The 18,335-nt window shown below is 31.3% G+C and overlaps 1 protein-coding gene across 3 annotated transcripts; it reads right to left on the minus strand.

Annotated features, from left to right (window-relative positions):
* Window positions 1-2,151: 2,151 nt before the first annotated feature.
* LOC143064601 (tRNA-uridine aminocarboxypropyltransferase 1-like) lies at window positions 2,152-18,091 on the minus strand. 3 transcript variants are annotated; one of them, XM_076237531.1, is made up of 5 exons: window positions 17,983-18,091; window positions 6,759-6,926; window positions 5,752-5,892; window positions 3,554-3,971; window positions 2,152-2,436 (listed from the first exon to the last, which is right to left on the minus strand). In XM_076237531.1, the coding sequence occupies exons 1-5, from the start codon at window positions 18,049-18,051 to the stop codon at window positions 2,177-2,179; spliced, it is 1,056 nt and encodes a 351-aa protein (XP_076093646.1). In that variant the 5' UTR covers window positions 18,052-18,091; the 3' UTR covers window positions 2,152-2,176. The 3 variants fall into 3 exon arrangements, with proteins under 3 accessions (XP_076093646.1, XP_076093645.1, XP_076093647.1); XM_076237530.1 differs by lacking the exon at window positions 17,983-18,091 and adding an exon at window positions 13,056-13,103; XM_076237532.1 differs by lacking the exon at window positions 17,983-18,091 and adding an exon at window positions 11,549-12,087.
* Between the last annotated feature and the right edge of the window lie 244 nt (window positions 18,092-18,335).

The raw sequence follows: 18,335 nt of genomic DNA on the forward strand, positions 1-18,335 counted from the left end.
TAAGAAATTTGAAAAGACCAAAATGATATGGGATGTACATGATTCTTGTAAAATCTTTTTTTGTATCCCTCACCCATTTTCCTAAAATTTTGGCTAAAACTACTGACTTGATTGGTTGTAAAATTTGAAAACTAGATTTCTCTAAAACCGTTCATTGTAAATACACAATTTTTTCACAGAGTTATGTTTAATTATAATATTTTTAAAATTCTTTGATATTTTCCACTCGTATCACAAGTTTTGGAAATAATTCAAGAACGAGATTTAAACGAGACTGAACAAGACTGAAAAGTCAGAGGAGTACATCCTTAATAGAAAAATTGCATGAAAAATCATAAAAAACTTTAATTATTGACAAAGGAAGATAACCCCAATACTGAATACATCATCAATATATTTAGAACTTATGTATGAACCCTGCATAATTTGACCTTCTGAATTAGACTATTTACCGGATTTGTAATCACGTAAGCAAAACAACGGATGCCACATGTGGAGAAGGATCTGCTTACCCTTCCGGAGCACCTGAGATCACCCCTAGGTTTTTGTGGGATTCGTGTTGCTTATTCTTTAGTTTTCTATGTTGTGTCATGTGTACTATTGTTTGTCTTTTTCATTTTTAGCCATGGCGTTGTCAGTTTATTTTCGATTTTTGAGTTTGACTGTCCCTTTGGTATCTTTCGTCCCTCTTTTAATGACAAGTATAGTTATATACATCATTATTAACTTGAATACTTGAGTAAATTTTTCTTGAAATACTCATGGATAGGATGAATAGAATGTTTACTCTCAAAAGTGATGATAATGTTTGAAAAATTGATAAACTATCAAGTCAGCCACATAAGCGTTTTGATTGCATGAATGTTTTTTTACCCTAAAAACTACAAATATATACCTAGGCTAGAGGTCAGCATACTGTCTTCACAGACAGATAAGATATAATTTGTCAGGCTTTAAATCTTAGTCATGAATTGTGAATAAATTTTGTAAAGGCTTCTAACAATTTTAATAGCATTTCTTTGTGTAAAGAAAACTTTGATATAATAGAACAGAGTTCCAATGTCCCCTGCATTGTACATATTTAAAAATCAAAGTGCAATAACTAAACAAACACCTTTTTTTTGTTCTTTAAAACAATTTATAAATATCTTAGAGAAATGAAGGCGTCAGACCAAATGCAATGCGATTTCTGTTATGATTAATTTTTCCAAGGGGCATAACCATGATAACTAGCTAAAAATATTTAATCAGCACTTATTTTCAAAATTGTCAAAGACAATGCTGATATAGACCTATGATATAGGATTCATAATAATCTGGCAAAAACTGTGTACATAAGAGCTCTAACAATGCAATTTTCCATACAATCAATATTTCCAAGGAACATACTACCGGTAAGTCTTTTAAAAATAATTGATCTGCATCAATTTTCAAATTTGTCTGAGACAAGTGATTATATAAATCTATAATAAAAATTTCATAAAAATCAAGCAAAAATTGTACACATGACAGTGCTAACAACACAATTTTTCATGTAATAAATATTTCCAAGGGGCAAACATTTAAAAATTAATGGATCTGTTTTTGGACCTTGTAAAAGATATTGCTGGTATAAACCTATGATATAAGTTTCATAAAATTCTTACATGACTGAGCTAATAAAGCAATTTTCTATATAATGAATATTTCCAAAGGGGTGACTCAAATAATGGACAACTAATCTTTGAACTTATCCAAGACAATGGTGATATAAACCTATAATAATAGTTTTTAAAAAAATTGGCAAGACTTGTATACATGAGCGTGCTAACAAGACCAGACTGATGTACAGACCCCCAGTATTTAAATGTCCCCCACAAGGCTTTCACATGAGACAATCATATAAAAAATTAAGAAGAGGTGGGATGATTGCCAATAACACAATTCTCCACAAGAGACCAAAGGACACAAAAAATTACAATTATGCTTATAGACCATTGTACAACTGCAACAATGTCATGAGCAAAACCTATACAATAAGTAGTGGTCAACTATAACTGTAATTATTGTGAAAAAAATTATTGTGTCTAAACACGGACAACAACCTTTGCAGCTATTGCACATATACAAGGTATCCTTATGAATTTGTGGTATAATAAAAACAACAATCTGTTTCCCACACATTACAATATTAATTTTATTTCTTGTTTTTCTCTCTATCTGTGTCTGCTCTCAAGGTTCTTCCTTTATATAATCCGTGTATTTTATTATACATATATGAAAAGAAAAACATCAAATTGTCATAATCCCCATCATAATTGACTGACATAAACATTTCATGATAGTCACACACTAAATAATAAATGGATTCTATTGTGGATAAGTATGATGGAGGATTTTCTTTTTGATGCCTCCAAAACTTTGATTCTTTGTCTTTAAGCATTATATATGGTAGTCCTGCAAAACAAATTGTAAAATAGATTTATTCTACATTTTAAAAATGACTTCACAGTGATCATATAATCAACCTGTAACACAATCAGTGGTTTGCCTTTGATAACCATGTCTATATTGGATGGTCTCCTATGTCATTAAAAACATACATGTACTTGTTTGTTGCATAAAATAAACATATTTCTTTGTACTTCCAGAGCATACTGTGAACCTTAAATTATTAATACTTAACAATCAAATCATGATAATTGATAATATTCAATAGAGCATGAGACGAAAAATTACAGGAGCCCTGTACTATATCCTACAATTCATATGAGATCACATTTAAAAGAATGTCTGTTTCCCCTCCTCCGGTCTAACCTTTGCAAACAGACCAGGAAGACAGGTTATAATTTTATTTTAACTAGATGTCATAGCATGGTAGCATGAATGATTTGGGTTGTCCAGTCAAGGCCAGTTATCATTTGTTTGTGTTCAATTTGAGTGTATTTATTTATATTTACAATCGTTTTTGCTTTCAAGCACTTTTTAAAAAGGGGAAACAAACATATTTTTTTTTATTTTGGCCTGATATATCTTAAAAATGCCCAAATGAACATTTTGTTAGGTAAATTCTCTTAGTCAAACAGATAATTTTGTAAAAAATAAAACATTTCAAACAGTAGGATTTCTTAAAGAGAGGGGAAAGATACTAAACGGAAGAAAATAAACTGACAACACCATGGCTTAAAGACAACATAGAAAACTTAAAACTGAGCCACAGGAACCCCACCAAAAGCTGGTGGTAATTTCAGGTGCCCAAAAAGGTAAATCAGATCCTGCTCCACATGTGGCACCTGTCATGTTACTCAGGTAATTAAAAACCTGGTTATAAGTACTAGTACAATTCAATAGGTATTATACCATTGTTATGTCTGTATAAGCAGCACCGTCAAGCTCAATTCTATTATATTTATTTTATTTGTTCATTTAAAGAATTCAAAAAGGTAAACCCACTAACATGACATTTGTGTTAGTTGTGTTATTGTAAGTAAACAGGAAACAATAAAGAAAGGTTTTATATAAATATTACGTCAGAATTAGGAATAACATCTAATATGTGATTGTAGCTTTTTACCCTTCAGTCTTTCATCAGTGGATATTCTATTGGTCTGATTCCATGTACTATCTATAAACACAGCTCTCTTAAACACTCCTTTATCAGTTGATGTAACAGCTTCACCATCATTCTCAAATTTCCTTTTCACAATACAGCTTCCAGATTTTAATAATTCTCCAGACTGTGTTTCTGTCGAAATGACTGGAGTTACTTCCCCTGAAATATTGTCAGATATTTGCCTTGGGTTATCAGAACTATGGTTTCCCTCCTCAGCAGTATAAGACACAGGTTTAGATTCATCACAGTTTTGATCCTGAGATTCCATGTAAGATTCTTTGCATAATACACTGCCCTTGTCTTCATTTTGTTTCACATCCTTCTGATTGGCTAACTCCTCTAATGTTAGTGAGTTATCACCAGGAAATACCAAAACAACCTACAAAAGAAATAAATATTTCATCACAGGAACTTATATTAACATCATCAAAACTAGGATAACATTAATCTATTCAACAAAAAAAAAATGTAGCATAAAATGTTTCAAGAATTAAATACCCCAAAACGGCAAAAGAGATTGTCAAAGTACTGTATGTCCATCATAAAATGAAATAAAAAAAACATCAAAAGAAAAGAACCAGCTGTCAAGTGATGCCACCCATATTTGAACTTGATCTGTGTTTTATGGTTATATGCATTGGGTATAACATACAGCAGGCTGGCCAAACTTACAGACCAACAAGTGATGCCCTTAATGCTCAATTTGCCTTGAGGCATGATTATGCAATAGCTGTATATCTAAATTGCTGATAGATTCATCAAGAATTTCAGTTAAAAACTATAATGAGTTGACAACAGATATTTGATGACTATTGCAAGACTATGGGAGGACCAGTACATTATTAAAATTTGAACTGGAAAGAAAATTTTTATCTAAAAATTAAACTCTGAGGCTCTAAAGAGCCTGTGTCGCTCACCTTGGTTTATGTGCATATTAAACCAAGGACACAAATTGATTCATGACAAAATTGTGTTTTGTGTTTTGGTGATGTTAATGTGTTTGTAGATCTTACTTTACTAAAAATTCTTGCTGCTTACAATTATCTTTATCTATAATGAACTTGGCCAAGTAGTGTAAAAATTTACAAAATTTGTGAAAAAGGACAATAACTCCTTAAGGGGTCAATTAACCATTTTGGTCATGATGACTTACTATTTGGTCTTACTGTGCTGTACATTATTGCTGGTTACAGTCTATCTATGATATTATTGAAGATAATAAACAAAAATGGACAAAATTTCTGTAAATTGCCAATTCAGAGGTAGCAACCCAACAACCGGTTGCCTGATTGGTCTAAAATTTCAGGGCAGATAGATCTTGACCTGATGAAAAATTTAATCCTTGTCAGATCTGCTCTAAATACTTTTGTTTCAGAGATATGAGCCAGAAACTGCATTTTACTCTATGTACTATTTTTAGCCATGTCAGCCATCTTGGTTTCGCGGCAGGGTCATCGACACAATTTTAATACTAGATACCCTAATTATGATTGTGTACAAGTTTGGTTAAATATGTCTTAGTAGTTTCAGAGGAGAAGATTTTTGTAAAAGATTACAAAATATTTACGAAAAAATTGCTAAAAATTGACTATAAAGGGCAACAACTCCTTAAGGGGTCAACTGCCATTTTGGTCATGTTGACTTATTTGTAGATCTTACTTTGCTAAACATTGTTGCTGTTTACAGTTTATCTCTATCTATAATAATATTCAAGATAATAACCAAAAGCGGGGAAATTTCCTTAAAATTATCAATTCAGAGGCAGCAACCTTACAACAGGTTGTCAGATTCATCTGAAAATTTCAGGGCAGATATATCTGATAAACAAGTTGACCCCCATGTCAGATTTGCTTTAAATGCTTTGGTTTTAGAGATATAAGCCAAAATCTACATTTTACCCCCATGTTCTATTTTTAGCCATGGCAGCCATCTTGGTTGGTTGGCCGGGTCATCAGACATATTTTTTTAAACCAGATACCCCAATGATGATTGTAGTCAAGTTTGATTAAATTTGGCCCATTAGTTGAAGAGAATTTTTTTGTAAAAGTTAACGACAAGGGACGAAAGACGCCAAGCGATGAGAAAAGCTAACTTGGCCCTTCGGGCCCAGTGAGCTAAAAAGGTTATTTATGTGTGAATTTGAAATAGCTAAAACTTACTGATCCATCTCTAGGGTAATCTGGTATACAAGGATAGGTATACACAGTCACATCATCTGGTGCCAATAATTTAGCATGGGCAGCTGTACTTTTACCATCTACTTCACTTGGATGTTTAATTATGTCAACTTTAATTGGTAACTAAAATAAAAAAAAAAAAAACATCATGTAAAACTGTCAATTGGTTTGAAAAAAGATTTTATCAAGTCAAATTTCCTATAGAGATAAATAATATGAAATGTCAAGTAATTTCATACCTGTAAAATTTTAGACTGCACTTCTGAGTATACCATGAAAGATGACAAAGGGAGATAATTTGTTATATATAGCTCAATTTAGCTTATGTAGCCCAATCTAGCTGTTTAAAAAAGCTTAAATTGTACAGAAACTGAACCTGATAATAGAAGACAGCCATCAAAAGACATTCATGAAAGGGCACTTGAAGGAGAGTTCATTCGGTCTTCACTGATGAAACTTAAATAAGTCTAGATCAGTTGTGATTATAATTTATGAAATCCTTCTTCTTCAACAAGTTCTAGGTAAGCATAAAAAATCATTTCAAATTAGGAATACCAGAATATGCACAGACTCATTCTAACTTGTTTTAAAACAGTGAATTGTGATATGGGTATTGTCAATGCAATGGTAATCTTAATTGGCTGACTGATATAATTGATTGAAATACAACTATGTACAGTAAATTCAAAAATAATCTATTGCATGCATTTATTATTGCAATTTATTTCGTTTTAGACTTATGCGATTTGAACTTTTGCAATATTGAGAAAATTTTGTTTATTTCATTTAAAAAAAAATTCAAAATGCAAGTTTAAATTATTGTGATTATACATTTGTTATAACCTTGTCCCATTTTTCACAATAATAAAAACATCGCAATTATTTCTGAATTTACAGTCTTTGGTCCTATCTGTATTCATGTGTATTAATGTAATTGATGATTTGTCAGAATTGTTTTATAAAAAATATTGAGATCAGGACATAAATACCTGTACATAAGGAAGTTTCCCTTGCAGTTGGTCAACAGGTACATAGCATGTGTAACAATAGTATTTCCGTGATTTATTGCATTTTGGACACTCACTGCGACCCTGCAGAGTATCCAGAAAGTCAGAGGACGATATCTTTAAATTTGAGAATGGTTGCTCTTCCATTTTCTGAAGAAAAAAAGTACTGTTAATGCTCAGTAGTTCAGATATATTTGGTTCTGATCTACTACGGATTTATTTGGTTCTGATCTACTACGGATTTATTTGGTTCTGATCTACTACGGGTTTATTTGGTTCTGATCTACTATGGGTTTATTTGGTTCTGATCTTCTATGGGTTTATTTGGTTCTGATCTACTATGGGTTTATTTGGTTCTGATCTACTATGGGTTTATTTGGTTCTGATCTACTATGGGTTTATTTGGTTCTGATCTTCTATGGGTTTATTTGGTTCTGATCTACTATGGGTTTATTTGGTTCTGATCTACTATGGGTTTATTTGGTTCTGATCTACTATGGATTTATTTGGTTCTGATCTACTATGGATTTATTTGGTTCTGATCTACTATGGATTTATTTGATTCTGATCTACTATGGGTTTATTTGGTTCTGATCTACTACGGATTTATTTGGTTCTGATCTACTACGGATTTATTTGGTTCTGATCTACTACGGGTTTATTTGGTTCTGATTTACTATGGGTTTATTTGGTTCTGATCTACGATGGGTTTATTTGGTTCTGATCTACTATGGGTTTATTTGGTTCTGATCTACTATGGGTTTATTTGGTTCTGATCTACTATGGATTTATTTGGTTCTGATCTACTATGGGTTTATTTGGTTCTGATCTACTATGGATTTATTTGGTTCTGATCTACTATGGGTTTATTTGGTTCTGATTTACTATGGGTTTATTTGGTTCTGATCTACTATGGGTTTATTTGGTTCTGATCTACTATGGATTTATTTGGTTCTGATCTACTATGGATTTATTCATTTTAATATCAATGAACAGTAAGTTGGCCATGATTTTGGTAAAATTTAGAAAACAACTTTGGGTCGTTGATTTAACTGAAAGTAAAAATAACAATGCATTTATCTCTTTTAATGGCTGAATTTTTATTTAAAATTCTTTAAAACAGTTGAATATTTGTGTGGAAGGGACTCATTGGTAATCATACCACATCTCTGTATTCTTATTTGTAGACCAAATTTTGAGCTATACATTGTACAATCAAATGAAATACAAAATAAAGCACAGTAAAAGATTAGAATGATTTAAAGTACATTTAAAAAAAAACACAGGTACAATGCATACACATAGAAACAAAGTAACATAATTATAAACAATGTCATTGACAAAACATTCTAGTCATTATGGAAACCACTGTGACCTGGAGAAATTACATGTTAAAGATTATGCTTTCTATACCAACATTTCTGTTTTTGTCGAGCCTGCAACTTTTGTTGCAGAAAGCTCGACATAGGGATAGTGATCCGGCGGCGGCGGTGTTAGCTCACTTCTTAAAAGCTTTATATTTTAGAAGGTGGAAGACCTGGATGCTTCATACTTTGTATATAGATGCTTCATGTTACGAAGTTTCCGTCAGTCACATGTCCAATGTCCTTGACCTCATTTTCATGGTTCAGTGACCACTTGGAAAAAAAGTTCAAATTTTTTGTAATGTTGAATTCTCTCTTATTATAAGTAATAGGATAACTATATTTGATATGTGCGTACCTTACAAGGTCCTTATGTCTATCGGACAGTTTTCCCTTGACCTCGACCTCATTTCATGGATCAGTGAACAAGGTTAAGTTTTGGTGGTCAAGTCCATATCTCAGATACTATAAGCAATAGGGCTAGTATATTCGGTGTATGGAAGGACTGTAAGGTGTACATGTCCAACTGGCAGGTGTCATCTGACCTTGACCTCATTTTCATGGTTCAGTGGTTATAGTTAAATTTTTGTGTTTTGGTCTGTTTTTCTCATACTATATGCAATAGGTCTACTATATTTGTTGTATGGAATGATTGTAAGGTGTACATGTCTAGCGGGCAGATGTCATGTGACCTTGACCTCATTTTCATGGTTCAGTGGTCAAAGTTAAGTTTTTGAGTTTTGGTCTTTTTATCTAATACTATATGCCATAGGTCAACTATATTTGGTGTATGGAAATATTTTATGATCTTTATGTCAGTCGCCCAGGTTTTATTTGACCTTGACCTCATTTTCACGGTTCATTGCACAGTGTTAAGTTTTTGTGTTTTGAGCTATTTTTCTTAAACTATAAGTAATGGGTCAACTATATATATTGTATAGAAGCATTGTTAGCTGTACATGTCTGCCTGGCATGGTTCATCTGACCTTGACCTCATTTTCAAGGTTCATTGGTCTTTGTTTAGTTATCTTGGTTAATGTTAAGTTTATGTGACAGTTGTAATAAAGCTTCAGTGGCGGATGCAGGAATTTTCGAAAGGGGGGGTGCTAGCCCAGGGCAAAGGGGGGGTGCAGGGGGGGTGCAAACATATGTCCCGATTCAAATGCATTGATCGGCCAAAATAAAGGGGGGGTGCGGACCCCCGGAACCCCCCCTCTGGATCCGCCACTGAGCTTAGCTTTATACTTAGGACTATCAACATAATATCAATGATTAGTATAGAAGGCGAGACATTTCAGCGTGTGCACTCTTGTTTTTATATTAAACAATCACATGGTCACTAACTTTATTTTTGGTGTAATTAACCAATCTTTTACCTACTTGGTGGTAAAAAAATGACATATCAACTTTTAAACAGCCTACAACAAAACATGGCGTTCTGCTTATTTTGAAATAAAACATGTAAAAAAGATGTGGTATGATTGCCAATGAGACGACTCTCGTGAGTCTCCACAAGAGACCGAAATGACACAGAAATTTACAACTATAGGTCACCGTATGGTGTTCAACAATTAGTAAAGCCCATACCGCATAGTCAGCTATAAAAGGCCATGAAATGACAATGTAAAACAATTCAAACGAGAAAACTAATGGCCTTATTTATTTTAAAAAAATTGTAAGGGGTTCTGTGGAACCCAGTGTCTCGCCTACTTATGTTGTTAATCTTGAGCAGACTCAACAAAAATGAGGAAAAAAATCAATAAAAATATTCCTCTAGATAGTATCTTATTATAGAGGTCGGTCATTTAAACACGTATCAACAATATAGTATACATTGACGTATCCACATCTGCAGATTTATCAAAAAATATTATGTGATCCCGAGCTTAAGAACACTTTACGTTCAAAACATTCACTTTCAAAATTTGCAATAGTAGTGTTTTGTAAAAATAATAATAAGGGCGTCTATCAACTACTTTTTCATGCCCTTAAAAAGCAGCCAATGTAGGGCAGGTACAAGAATATCGTACACAATCCTTTAATAATCTAGTTAAGAAATATTTCAAGATCTTACATGAATAAACACACACAAAAAAATCAAATGTACTACTTATACATGTATATACATGTAACGAACTTTGAATATTGTTCATTTGCGATGTTATCATAAGAGGTAATAGAAACACAAGTTGTCTTCAGATGTCATATAAATACATGTACGTTTAATAAAACAGTACTGAGTACCACTCTATTTGTCAAATAACAATTTGGTTCTACGTGAGCACAAGTTAGCACACAAATAAACGATTTTACTGTATTCACTCCTATCATGCCTGTAAGCTGTTCCAACTATCCGGAATATCTTTAAAAGTCGGATTACATGTTCCACAAAAACTCGATGTTTCCCATTTGTTTTGTTAATTTTTGCATTAGAATTTAATCAGTTGCTCATTTGCATTATTGAAAGTACATACAATTAAAGCTCGAGATCACATACTGTTTTTTGATAAATCTGTAGATGCGGATACATCAACGTAAACGATACGGTCGATACGTCTTTAAATGACCTACCTCTAATTGTAAGAAGCTTCTGCCCAAGTTTGATACAAATCCAGGATAGTTTATGAATCTTATAAATGTTTCAAAAACTTTAACCACAGAGTGAATGTAATGTTTTCTGTCCATTTATAAGTAAAATACGGAAAAAATGGAATTTCATTTTTACAAAATTTACTTGTGCATACTATCTTACATGTCTTATTAACATAAACCAGCTTCTGTCCAAGTTTGGTAGAAATCCAGGATAGTTTAAGAAAGTTATTAAAATTTCAAAAACTTTAACCACAGAGTGAATATTTGTGGACGCCACTGTCGACGACAACGACACCGACAGAATGTAGCATCAATCGCTATGTCTCGCTTTTTAGACTAAAGTCGAAGGCTTGACAAAAATGAATGTTTTGTGGTATTTTTTTTTTAATAGACCACTACTTATGATTTATATTGTTAAAATAAAGTCATTGACTCTATCATTAATCTACGTCTGTCATTTAAACAGAAATGTATGTACATGTACCAACAATATCATAGCCAAAAAGTAGTAAAAATCTCATAGCAGTAATTAGTTGTTGGTACTGTATACATGGTATTATATTAAATAAAAAGGATAATTTATTTTTAAATATATTATGATTCATTAGATTAGAAATAGTTAAATATACCAAAAGGTGCTAAAACAAACTGAAAGTTGAAAGTGAAAGTAGAAAATCAAATGGTCTAAATCTTGAACTTTTAACACTTTCTTGAATAAGAACGATGAGTCATTGACTATCTTTCAAAATTGGAAAACACTTGAATAAAATTAGCTCACTACACGAATGTGCTACACTACACGAATGTGCTACCTACCAGTAAGTCAATAGTTAGGATTCGCACGTTTTTTCAATAGCCTGGGGTCCTGGCTAATCTTGTCAGTATAGCCAGGCGTGTATCAATGTACTGCCTGTCAATGATTGGTTAATACTAATGTTGTCCTCAATGTTTGTTTTACATCTGTATCCAATCAATTCTTGTTTAACATCAATTAGTAAAAATTAGACTGTAATTATTTTTCTTTATGAATTGATGTATAGTGTTATCATATCTAATTAGTAGTATGATGATAATTAGTAAGCAGTCTCCTGGCAGAAAAGGGTTAATTCTTATCAGCAATCGCCTGGTGAGAAAGTTAAAAGTTTAAGATTTCACATGTCCAAGGTGTCAATTGGATTCCAATTGTGCTGGTTTACATCAAACATCAAAATTTATGCAAATATTTATTCAGCCTCACTTTAGATTCAGAGTCAACTGGCACTGAATCGATCACATGGTATTTGTTCCCCACCTGGCCCTTACGACGCGCAGCTAGATTGGGCCGGATCCCAGGCTAGTTTTTTCAACAACTTGGGCTAAATTTCTAATATTCTTTTTGTTCCTCATTGCCAGGAGATCTGTGAAAAGGGCCATAATTTTTATTTTGTTAGAAAATGGCGCCAAATCAAAATTGCAGAAATATAACATTTGGAGATTCATGAAGGATAGAGGGAACATGGCATTGACATCTATGGTACACTTAATACACATTTAACAAAAACACACATTTTTACGAGTGATGCTTTATGAACGTGCTTAGGGAGCTACCATTTGATTTTTATGGGGGGTTAGGATGAAAAATTTTGTCCTGCATTTTTTTTTTTAGCTGTAATCTCTGTCCTGCCTTTTTATTTTTCACTCTGTTCGGTCCTGCCTTTTTTTTTTTTTAGTTTATCCTGACTTTTTTTTACCCAAATTGTCGTCCTGACTTTTTTTTTTGCAAGTGTCTCATCCTGCCTTTTTTTTTACTCAAAACTCCTGTCCTGCCTATTTTTTTCAAATTACATCCTAGCCCCCCCCCCCCATAAAAATCAAATGGTAGCTCCCTTAGATATAGGATGATGTGGTGTGACAGTGAGTGCAATGAGACAACTCTCCATCCAAATAATCTGCAATGCTTAGAATATTTATTTAACTGCTTGACCACAATCTTTTTTTTTTTATCAAATTAATGATCAGATTATTTTTGGGGAATAAAATCATACCCCCTCCTTAGAATTAAGTGGTTGTTCCCTAAATAATGAATAATAATGATGAGTAGATACTGATAGTAAAAACAGAAAAGGCAGAAGAGGAAAGATGAGGAACATGAAAAAAAAGGAAATAAGAATGTATTTTGTGATTTCCAAAAATCTAGAAATTGACAATGAGGGTCATTTAAACCTCTTAAAAAATGCATATTTTATGAATGATACATGTATTTAAATTGTTTTGTGCTATTGTAGGAACCAAGATCATTTATGTTCACACCCCATCTACCGTAGGAGGTTGACAATTTGTTCACCATTTGATTATCCTTGGTATTAATTGAATTCATGTGTCTTAAAACTCTTTTTATCAACTCAGTGTTGTTGGTTGTCTGTCTCATTTAAGTTTACTGTAAATCTTCTTTTCATGTTTCTGTCTAAATAGTAAAGTTTATATACATGTAGTTTATATTTTTCAGCAGGTTTAAGACGACACTTTCCTCATTACACAATACTGTAACAGTATGATGTTTGATCAGGTAAATATTTATACCTGAGGCCAAACATGATGTCTGACCCATCAGAAAGGTCATCTAATGTTACATTTATACCTGGACTTTGGCAATATCTACAGCTTTTTTTACAAAGGTAGATTATAGTTTTAGGTAGACTATTTTTTTCAAATTTTATTAATTTTAATGAAAAAGGAAATTTGAAACCTTTTAATAAATAGTTGGTTTTTTTAAATAAATTGTGAAATTTTTGATATACATATATTATAATTATATTGGATAACCTATAAAAGAGTAGATATGTATAAAAAAAAAATGAGAAAATTAAGACAACATATACTATTTACTGTTAGGTTATAAACTACTTGTAATAAAAAAAAGAATAGATTTTAATGTGGTAATTAGAAGCATGTAAATAAAAAAAAACTGAAACCCTTGTAACTATATTTTACAAGAATTTGATGAGTTAAGGGGTATACAATCCTATTTATTACATTCCAACCAACTGCCCCAATGGCTGTTTTACTAGCTCCTATTGTGCATTTATAATTATTTCAAATGGTTCAACTCATGTTTACCCCTTTAATTTCTGTCTAGGTACCATCTTATTATCAAATCCCACATGGTTAAGTTTCTAATTATAAGTTCTTTATTTATTTTCCATTCTTGTTTACAGTCCACCTAGTATAGTGACCATTGATAATTTACTGATAATCTACCCTGATAACATGTTTACATTGTTAATTATTTTCTACAGTAAACAAAGTGGCAGATCTCCAGAACGAATTCTTGCTACTATTATTCATCAATTCTTGTACTATTTCCAGGAATATTTTGCCATATCTCAGTACAATCAATCCATATTTCCGTTACTTAATTTTTAAAATCTTTATATTTTGTAAATTAAGATATTAAATGGTTGAGTGATGTGAAGGTTTCATTCCATTCATAAAAAAACAGGTGTCTGTTTCAACAAGGTAGTCAATAGATATATGGGTCATTTACTACCACTGGGAAGATGATAGCTACTATTTACATAGGGACATCTCAGGACATAAAAACATGCTGGGGTTTTGAAATTATTATTATCTAAAAAAAAGTAAAATGGAACAGCAGTTTTCAAAAATATGACTTCATAATTTTGTTATTCCTGTAATAAAAAGCTATCATAAAAGTTTGGAATTTCAGTACAAGAAGTTGACCATGGTTTTATAAATTTTCAGGTAGGAATAAGTGTGATGAAAATTATTGACATAGATAAAGATAAGAAAATATGAATTATATTTATGTATCATTTTACTATCAGCACCATTATATTAAGTAAGAGCCAAACATATGATAAAAATAGAAAGAAAAAAAAAACCCACATCTTAAAAGGTTGTAATCAGTGCTTGCATAATAATTAGTATTGTCAATGGTTAACCGTTCGAACCACTGAATACCCAATACCCAAAACGCTAATCAGTTACATGTAACTGCATGGACTTTTTTTCAAATTTAATATTTTTGATTAAAAATTTGTATTGAAATCATTAAATAGTTGTGTTATCTTTAAAAATTGTGTCATGGTGATTAATTTTACGGATCAATTGTCCAGTATATTGATTGGTATTGTTAATTCAAAAATATAAAATTAATTAGAACTTGTTTCTCACCTCCAGGCAAGATCTTAAGGAAACATAATTAGTTTCATGTTTTTTAACAGTAATTTTTAATCAGTAATATCATTAAATTTTACGATTTACTTCTTATTTTGTTTTTAATCTGATATTGTGTAGACCTACATCTGAATGTGCAATCTCCGTCATGCAAGTCTTTGTCTAAACTAGATTCTAACACAAAAAATGTTTAAAGCAAACCAACGTGAATGTAATCAATGTATACTGTATGGTACGAATATCAGGATTAATCAGTTTTAAGTGAACCACCTCACATTATTTTCGGAGACAACAAGACAAATGAAAGAATTATTGGTTTCAGACATATTCAATTCTACAAGATCATGACCTTTTTTATTTATTTTTCAATTTGAAGGTAGTAGAAACGCCATAGTTGATACCATGTATTTGCTTATTAAAAGTCAAAAACTTCAACAGGAATCTTCACAGACAAGCCGTATAAAACCAAAGGCCAAACTTCAATTCATCATATTATAAAAACATAAATGTATGACTTGGATGGAATGAAGTCACATTGACACTCATACCACATCTTCTTATATCGATGTGTAGGGTACTATTGATAAGGCCTTCAAACATTAACTTAAACTACCTGTTAACCGTTTAATCGGTCAAACGATCATACGAGTAACAGGTTAGGCAAAAATGTACGATTTGACAACACTAATAATAATGTATGTGATTCCTCACTCTTAGAATTCTAGAAGGTTTATTTCTTTTTGGCAACTATCATCTACATTATATTTTGATTTTTTTGAAAATGGAATGACATGTCAAAAATTAAAGTGCATAAAAAGTTCCTGTCAATATGAGAAATAACTAAAGGTATTACTGATGAAGAAGTTGTTATGGAAGGAAGAAATAATAAAGTTTTAGTTTTACCAAACAGACACAAAATGAAAACAATTTGGAAAAATATATCACAGATGTTGGCATCTGAGCTTATGTAACAGATGTACAAATGTACTCAAATCTAAAGATTTAGAAAAATGGGAACCATATATTCCTCTCATTTTATTCCTCTCAAGTTACAGCAAATATTGTTTTTGCGAACTGTATCAAACTTCCTACTAAATATTATATACATGTACTGCAAATTAAATCATCCTAACATAAATATATCTATCAAAAGTTCCTCAATATTTTCATTAAATAGAAGTATCATCATGATCATGAAAGCCATGATTAAAGGTAAACTTATTTATTCATAAAAAGTCTGAAAATTTGCTGAAAAGGTTAAGGATTTCATACAAAATCTAGAAGAATCCTTTGAATCTACTATGTTTTGGTTCCAAATATCTTGGGTTTTTCCAAATGACTAAACAACAAGTAACTGAAACATGGACATCAATCTATAAGGTAGCACATATAAACTTCTGAATATATTCCATAAAATTTCTGAACATAAGTTATAATCAACACTGGTTAAGCCTTATATTAGGCAATGATCCAAAAATGTTTTAAAAAATGAAGAATCTTGTATTCATTTAAGTAAACTTTTTATGAGATTTTTTTTTTTTAATTATTACAAATCATAAGTTTTTAATGTGGAAATAGTAATTGTAAATGCATATTTATTGAAGCAAATAGCTAAATATATATTATTTTGGCAGTATTAAGAGAATTCTCAGCCTAAAATAATATCAAAATACTGAAGATAATAGATTTCCATCTCATCAAGTACTACTTAGCTCATAAGCCTTGAGCTGGTGCAGTAATACTGGCAATAGCTATAACCACTTGTTACATAACAGCATCTGAACTATCTTTTATGTTTTGTTAAGCTTTATACATTTTGAGATGGTCCTTTCTGTAAACATTAGTAGCATCACTAAATTATTACACCTGATAAAAAAGCAGATAATCACTGAAAATCTACATAATATTTGTTATCATTGTTTTTATTTGATTTCAGTTAAATATAGTGCTGCACTTGATTGGATGGTTTATCGAGATAGTTTTGGTGGATTTTTGTATCATTCCCTCCAAATTTCACAGGTAAGGTAACTTTAACTAGCAGGTGAAAATGTTATGTATGATTGCCATAACAATGAACTTTATCGTTATTTTGACACACTTTCAAATTTTTACTGTTAGTTTGAATATTTTGAATGACATTATTTAAAGTGAAAATTATGTATTGGTGAAATATAGCATGTGCAACTCCACAGTGGTGTAAAAATTACTACCCTTCCTGATGATACTTTTTGAATATTTTACTAAATGTAAGTTGATATTTCTGTTCAGTACATGAAATAGCATATAATGTTTCTTTGAACAATAATGAAAGCCATATATATGTTTGCAGTTTTAATGGAATGTCCTTCTTGTAAACTTGCACACTTTTGAGCAGCATACTATGATGATTTTACAATAAGAGACTTAAACTTCGATGATGAAATACATACCAGAAGCTGTGTTTCAAAGGTTTTGAATAGAAGCTTAAGGCTTTAACTGAGAAATCAGTTTGAAAATTGAGGTTTTAATTATTGAAAAGTGTGAAAAAATAGCTAGTCCTGCAAGAATAGAGAATAAAAAATGTACTTGGCTCCAAATTCTATGAAAATGAATCAGCATTCTTGTTTGTATTTGATTTTGATTTTCCAGTTTGGCTGATAGATATAGGAAGATGTGGTGTGAGTGCAAATGAGACAACTCTCCATCCAAATAACAATTTAAAAAAAGTAAACCATTATAGGTCAATGTACAGTCTTCAACATGGAGCCTTGGTTCACACTGAACAATAAGCTATAAAGGGCACAAAAATTACTAGTGTAAAATCATTCAAACGGGAAAACCAACGGTCTAATCTATATAAAATAAAAAAACGAGAAACGAGAGTCCATCTCAGGTTTGAAAATCTTTTGTATGAAGTTTAATGATGATAATTTTTATTTTTAGTTTTAAGTAAAGATAGGACTTTAAGAAAAAAACAAATGTGAAATATGACATTTCTTTCCCAAAAATAAATTTTTGGTCTACAGTTAAAATTATATGAAGATTTAATTTTCTGCAGTTTAGAATTGTTATAACAAGTTGAAATATATACTTGCCCATTCTTCATTATTTTTGTTATTCATTATGATGACTTTGTTTTTAATGACTGTGACATCTAGTTTCATTTTAAAATAGAAGAAAACACCAAGAAAGTAACGTTGAGATTTAAAAGTGAACCATCGGCCATTAATTTCTTTTGTATTAAATCACTAAAACAATGCATTGTTTTCCCATTCTTTTGTTAACTGTTTTACACTCTTTTAAGTACGGTAGTTTGATAAGTAAGGACAAGTCTTCAAAGTTTTAAAAATTAAGGTATGGTTTTGATACATAATGTTCAAATTTTTATTAAGTTAATATGTTTAAGCATTTCAAAATTAATATCATATGAAAATTTATTCTGTTTTAT

This window comes from Mytilus galloprovincialis, chromosome 2, assembly GCF_965363235.1.
Source record: "Mytilus galloprovincialis chromosome 2, xbMytGall1.hap1.1, whole genome shotgun sequence".
Lineage (NCBI taxonomy): Eukaryota > Metazoa > Mollusca > Bivalvia > Mytilida > Mytilidae > Mytilus > Mytilus galloprovincialis.

Coding starts and splice junctions, on each gene's coding strand:
- LOC143064601 (XM_076237531.1), bottom strand. CDS start 18,051: ATGAAACTAGATGTCACAGTCATTAAAAACAAAGTCATCATAATGAAT. Junction 6,927..17,982: donor ACAAAAATAATGAAGAATGG/GCAAGTATATAT, acceptor TTTTTTCTTCAG/AAAATGGAAGAGCAACCATT. Junction 5,893..6,758: donor GGAAACTTCCTTATGTACAG/GTATTTATGTCC, acceptor TTTTTATTTTAG/TTACCAATTAAAGTTGACAT.